The 6539-nt window shown below is 37.9% G+C and overlaps 2 protein-coding genes across 2 annotated transcripts in view; both read right to left on the bottom strand.

Annotated features, from left to right (window-relative positions):
- The window catches only part of dimt1l (DIM1 dimethyladenosine transferase 1-like (S. cerevisiae)), a 6803-nt gene extending 4996 nt beyond the window's left edge, over positions 1-1807 (bottom strand). Inside the window, exon 1 of the mRNA XM_010769241.1 lies at positions 1598-1807. Within this exon, the coding sequence (XP_010767543.1) occupies positions 1598-1655 (58 nt within the window). The 5' untranslated portion in view covers positions 1656-1807. The remainder of the gene's footprint in view (positions 1-1597) is intronic.
- A 59-nt stretch (positions 1808-1866) lies between these two features.
- cenph (centromere protein H) lies at positions 1867-6070 on the bottom strand. The gene is made up of 9 exons (XM_010769240.1): positions 5921-6070; positions 5738-5793; positions 4714-4759; positions 4529-4597; positions 4365-4421; positions 4215-4278; positions 2901-2952; positions 2648-2808; positions 1867-2041 (listed from the first exon to the last, which is right to left on the bottom strand). Exons 1-9 carry the CDS (start codon positions 6028-6030, stop codon positions 1949-1951), a joined length of 708 nt encoding a protein of 235 aa, XP_010767542.1. The 5' UTR covers positions 6031-6070; the 3' UTR covers positions 1867-1948.
- Between the last annotated feature and the right edge of the window lie 469 nt (positions 6071-6539).

The following is a 6539-nucleotide window of genomic DNA, read 5'->3' as shown; positions in this document are numbered from 1 at the left end:
AGAGAGACCTGTCCAACATGGCAGCAAGTAGGTTACAACATGAACATAAAACAACAGATAACACAAAAGGACATGGTATTTACAGGGCTACATGTACATACCTAGAGACATTGACAAGTACCAACAGTATATTTATATCTCGCCCTGTCAATAAGCCTCACCTTCTTGGCAAAAACTGTATTGTTTTTGAAGTGGTGGAGAGAGAATGCACAGTTTGACCCACTGCTGTCACCCATGGCCAAAGCATATCTCTCTGTCCCAGCAACATCGGTACCAAGCAAGAGAGTTTTTTCCATAGCAGGGGATATTGTAAACGCCCAAACATCCCAGCTTCTACCTGGAAATGTGGACATGCTCATATTCCTAAAAGATAACCTTGATGATGCTGAGTGAGTGAGTGAGTGAGTTAGAGTTACTTGAAAAACTAAAGTGAAACTTGATTTATTCTATTGCAGGGTCTGATTATTATATTGTTGACACTTTAAAATACTACTATCCTAATAAAATGCTGTACAAATCAGATTTATTATTTAATAAAGAAAAAAAAATTCAAGTAAAAAAAACATTCACATTTGTTTCCCTTTATTTTTCAATATCGCGATAAATATCGTACCGTGGACTTTTTATCGCGATATTATCGAGTTTTTGGTATCGTTACATCCCTAGTGAGCACACACACAAAATCCCAGCCAGGCTGCGGGTGTGTGTGTGTGTGTTCGGGCTGGGTTTCGCTGTGTCTCGCTGGCCACTGGGCTCATAGGGAGGGGGGGGCAGGAGCTCCAACAAGCCGTTTAGGACAGAGAGTAAATACACATAGTACTATACAGAGATGCTGTATGAGATGCGATTTTGGAAAATTGCACAATATAAATCTATTCTAGTAGACCTCAACAATGGAATTATGATCAGTAGAAATGGCCATGACATGGGGACCTTTAAGAAGCCACATAACATTAAGACATGAACATATGATTTGGTGTTAATATAATGTAAGATCTTATATGTAACTATGACAGAAATGTACATAACATTACTTTTGCGACTGAGAACTTAATTGGCATTTTCCCCAAAATGAACTGGTTAATTGGGGTAAATCTCTATGATAAGATAAGATGGACCTTTATTGATCCCTGTAGTGTAGTGTATGGAAATCAGGAGTTATAGCAGAATAAGATAAGAACACAGTTCTCATGTACACATGAGAATATAGAGGGGGATAATGACAATTAAAGTTAAGAAACGAATAAACATGCAATAACAGTGTGGCGAAACAACTAAAAGGCACTCGAAATGTTTAAAGTATGTTTACAACAGTCTGTGAATTTACATTGGTAGGTAAATGGTGCCACGTTAAATAGCGATTCACTTTGGTGTGAGTCTCACAAAATGTATTGAGCGTTAGTAAACAGATGCGACATATTTGACAACCTCAAATACCAACAATGTGTTGTTTTTAAACTGGTAACGGAGTAAACTGCTCAGTATGTGTTGCAGGGGTATGATATAAAGAGGCCATTTAAAGCCCATTCCCTCCATCAGCTGACAGTAATGTTTGCTAATTGCTATAGTGCTAACGCTAACTCCTGAAGAAACATACCTTGGTTTTTCACCTCTTGGTGCTGCCTGCTCCTCCTCTCCGGCTTGACTTTCGGCATTTTTAATTAGTCGTATTCGAGTTAGAGATCCAGAAATCCAAATGTTAAACACTTATTCAAAGTATATTCGTCTTGGGGGCTGTAAACACGTGTAGCCTCACTTTCTTCTTCACTGACAGGATGTGCAGTGAGGAGAACCTCTCTTTGCTTCCGGTTTCGCCCTCTAGTGGCTGCTGGACATCTCTACATTACCTTTACCATAAATCACAAGAGTGGTTTGAGTACTTTTATTGATTCTTTATTTGACAATACAATACAGACACATATAAATATAAGATACATTGATTTGTTTTTTAGTCAGAGAAGGGCAAGTCCTCCAGCGTCATGGTGATGTCTCGAAGTTTGGGATCTTCCATCCAGTTGACTTTGCAGGCCAAGATGATGCCCTGAAGAGAAACATTTACTTAATACAAAAGCTGCATATGCTATTGAAGTCATTGTTATTGTAGTGACAGATAGTGTATTTTCTTATTTCATATTGAATACAAATTGTTAAATGGTTTCTGTATCCTGGGGGATAGGCTTTGTCCATGTGTAAAATGTACGTCATTACATTTTAATTACGGCATAATATACATTGGTTTAATATTGGTCTTATAACAGTGCAATATGTTTGTAATAACAGTGTAGCATGGGTGTCATAATGGTGTGACATGGATGTAATGTAACATGGGGCATAATAACAGTGTAACATTGGAGTAATAATATTGTAATTAAGGTCTAATATTGCTTTTATATGGAGTGTAATAACAGTGCAATATTGCTTTTATATGGAGTGTAAACTAATATGGGTATAATAACAGTGTAATATGGAACTAATGACATTGTTATAATAACAGTGTAATATTGCTTTTACTTGGAGTGTAACATGGGTGTATAACGGAGTACTAGTGGTGTTTAAGGGTTTATGCATGTACAATAAGGGTGTAATAACAGTGTAAATAGTGAATGCCCATTTAAGAGTTAATATAAGTCTGGTGCAATTTGTTTACCCTGAGGACGTTTTGTGTCATGACGCTCATCTTTCTGTATTTCTCCAGGTTCTCCTGTCCTTTCTCCAGCGCAGCTTTGTACTTCTCTGTAATCCCGTGCTCTTTCTTGGACTTCAAGTCTTCCATCTCTTTCATTTTCTCATCAATGAGCCGCTTCACTCCTACACACACACACAACAACAATGATTGCTAAAAATCTGTGGACAAACTCGTATTCCAAATATAGTTGTACTTTTTAAACCATCATACGTACCAAGCCTTTTCTTCCGTACTTCGGTAACTTCATCTTGAAGCTCTTTTGACTCCTGTCAACAACACAGAGGGAATCTGGTTCAGAATGAATCATCTCAATGATCACTGTTGATGCTGTACTTTCAGGTCAATCTTTATTGTGTTGTGTATAAAGGAAAACAACCTCCTAGACCTAGAGCCATGCTCTAGTCCCAGAAAACAATCTCCTGGATAACAAGGTCATAAAGAGGGGCGGTTAGAACTACGTTCAGCTTTAGTATCTACAAAACCAGCCAGTTCCAGTTTTCTCTCCCCTGCTTATCAAGTTATTAGGGTTTAATTCAACATTGTTTGGTCTGGGGGTGTTTGAGAGACTTATCTAGAGTCAGTGTATTCCCTACACTAGATGGCACCAGTTTGGACAAACAGACAGGAGTACGAGCAAGGAAGCAAATGAGTGAACTGCTGTATCTATTTAACACAACTAAAAGGAAGGTTCATGTTTGAGTGTAGTCTTACTTTTTCACTTTGCGGTCAAACAGACAGAAAACACACTTTATCTATGCTCTTTATATAAACACCAGACTCCATTTACAGTAACAGAACATGGACGTTTCTGGTATTTTTCAACATCTTTCTGTTCGTTTGAGTTATTGTGCGAGTTTGGTGAGTCTAGACTGACCCGTTAAAACACCAAAGTGGCTTTGGAGAGAGCATTGATTAATATGACAACTCCACCACCCTGTAAGGACGGGCTGTCCGACAAGAAGGCAAAGCAGTGAAAATATAAAAATATATTATAGCGAATACTTGATTTTTCTGGTGCCTAAAATACGTTTTTACAATTTCCTGCTATAATTAATTCATACATCTCAACTTGTGGCAGTAAACATGTACGAGTCGATCCGTTCTCTCAAATCTGAACAATCATTTGAAAGACATCTTCATTAAAAGCTCATCAAGAACATAGTGATATTACATGTATTAGATGAAGGGATAATATAAACTGATTAGATCATACGGCACACTGTACTAACAGTAAAGTAACATTAACAGAAAGTATATTTCCAGTGCCTTTTCAAGTTCAAAGTGGGGATTTCTTTGTGGAAACTTTTTGGAAGTGAGCGGTTGGCAGTGGTGTTGTTATTACTTACTCAAATGATATTACCAAAACCAAATATTGCTTTCCAAATTGTCTTACGAGGTAATTCGCCACCATCTGACCAACGTTCAACAACTCTCCTGCTCAAACAAGTTATCTACAACAACATTAAGGAAATACAAAGTACCATTTTATCCAATTGAATATTGAATACACAATGATTAGGGTGCTTACTTGCTGAACTTGTTTTATTTGTGAACAAAGAGCCATGCAGCGATCAGTCCCAGCTTTCAGGGCACTGAGAGAAACATAAAGACACAGTCGTTCAAATAATCAAAACATAGTTGCATACGAGTTGTTTTAACATGTTGTAAATGTACTTACACCGCCTCTGAATAATCCAGTTTCACTGTTTCTCCAATAGCGTGCCACATCTGCATTCTGAAAGAACCAGTTCAATCATTGATTGGTCAAAGTTTACTGCTTCTTTATTAAACTTGTTTGTGCATTATGTCGTGGACATTGTAAATGATAAGGCGTTGGTTTACCTGTGCAGTGTTAACGTGCTGTTAAAGTTAAGGGTCTTGACTTCTTCCTGCTCTTTGACATAAACTGGTCTGCAACATTTCATTAGAAAAATACATGTTATCAGTAAACATGTTGAAATGAACACTCATCTTAAATGTGGATAACATTCTAGGTCCACTTAAAAATGTATATTTCAAATGCTCACAAATCTCTTTCAGCTTCAGATATTCTGCATGACCTCTTACTTTTTCCTGTGACAATAAACAATGTTAGGCAAGGCAATTTGATTTATATAGCACTTTTTAGCACGTGGCGATTCAAAGTGCTTTACAAAATAAAAATAAAAGACATTTAAGAACAAATACAGCATAAATACATGGCATTTAAAAACAGGCATAAAAAGCAAAGATAATGAAATTAAATAAATAAATAAACACAGCAGGTACAGAATACGTGAATAAAAGGCATACTGTAGTGTGAGTGTGGGCAGCTCAATTAAAAGCAGCGGCAAATAGGTGCGTCGGGATTTAAAAATAGGAAGTGTTTCGGCGGACGTGCGCGATTTGGGCAGTTTGTTCCAGATTGTTGGGGCGTAATAACTAAAAGCTGCTTTTCCATGTTTAGTGGTTATTCTCTGAACAGAGAGCAGACCCGACCCAGAAGACCTGAGACTCCTGGATGCTTCATAGTGATGGAGGTCGTCTATATACCTCAGTCCTAAGCCATTTAATGATTTAAAAACTAGCAGTAGTATTTTAAAATCAATTATTTGGCAGACTGGAAGCCAGTGTAATGATCTCAGAACCGGAGTGATGTGATCCACTTTTCTAGTGTCAGTGAGTACTCGAGCAGCAGCGTTCTGAATCAGCTGCAGCTTTCTGATAGATTTTTTAGTGAGCCCTGTGAATACACTATTGCAGTAGTTGAGTCTACTGAAAATAAAACCATGGACAAGTTTTTTTAAATCCTGTTGCGACATTAGTTTTTTAATCCTTGATATATTCTTCAGGTGGTAGTATGTAGATAACTGTTGTAATGTGTGTGGTCTGAGTCCATCACTACACCCAGATTTCTTGCGTTGTGAGTTACTTTGTAGTCTGCCGACTGAAGCTCTGTGATTACTTTCAATCGGTCCTTCTTTGCTCCAAAAACAATGTCAAGTCTTTTTTAGATTGTACACTTCATTGAAACTCAACATGATGGAACAAACACACAGTTGTATTTGGTACCTGCTTGGAGATGTACGGCCATCTCAAAGCACTGGTCGGACATCTGTTGATTCATTCTGAAAACAGTACATGTAGCAACTTTAAAGATTCTAGTCATTGTTTTATGATAAGAGGTAATAGAGGTGGGGTGTAATACATTGTTAAATGATGAATGATGTGTTAAAGCAGAGGTGGAGGGAGAACCTCAGCATGTCTGCAGGCGGGGTGTCTTTCTGTGCGTTGGAGCTTTCCGCAGCAGGATTCACAGCCTCCACCATGAGGTTCAGGTTCCTCTTGCCGTCAGACGGGTCCATCACAGAACAGTGAAGGTGCCTGGAGAGACAAGTCACCTCAGAGATATCAGATAATCTGAGTTTAATCCAAGGAGATTAACCAATGTAGTAGCAGACAGAGATTGAAAAGAATGAATTTAAGAGCTATTGAATTTACTAATAAATGCAACTTAAATGCAAGCATCATGCAGACACATTACTGAATATTTAACCCTCCTATTGTCTTCGTTTTCCCCCCCCTTACTTTGGTGTTCACGATCAAATTTGACCGGTCTTGTTTTAACTGCTATTACATTAACACAAAAACCATTAATCATCACCAAATTTCATTTAACACCCTTTCAAACTGTAAATATTGTATCAGACTACTGGCATCTATTGGCCACATGTGCACATTACAACCTCTTTGATCCCAGTTTGTACTTGAAGCCACTCACTTATGTAGAGTTTGATCTAATAAGTGTCAGATAATAAATGGACCAATCAGCAGTGGAGGAAAAACGTGGCTAAGCAGGGGCCGTTGTGGAGTA

This window comes from Notothenia coriiceps, unplaced genomic scaffold, assembly GCF_000735185.1.
Source record: "Notothenia coriiceps isolate Sejong01 unplaced genomic scaffold, NC01 NC01_scaffold00006746, whole genome shotgun sequence".
Lineage (NCBI taxonomy): Eukaryota > Metazoa > Chordata > Actinopteri > Perciformes > Nototheniidae > Notothenia > Notothenia coriiceps.
This window is presented reverse-complemented; position numbering and strand designations above follow the sequence as displayed.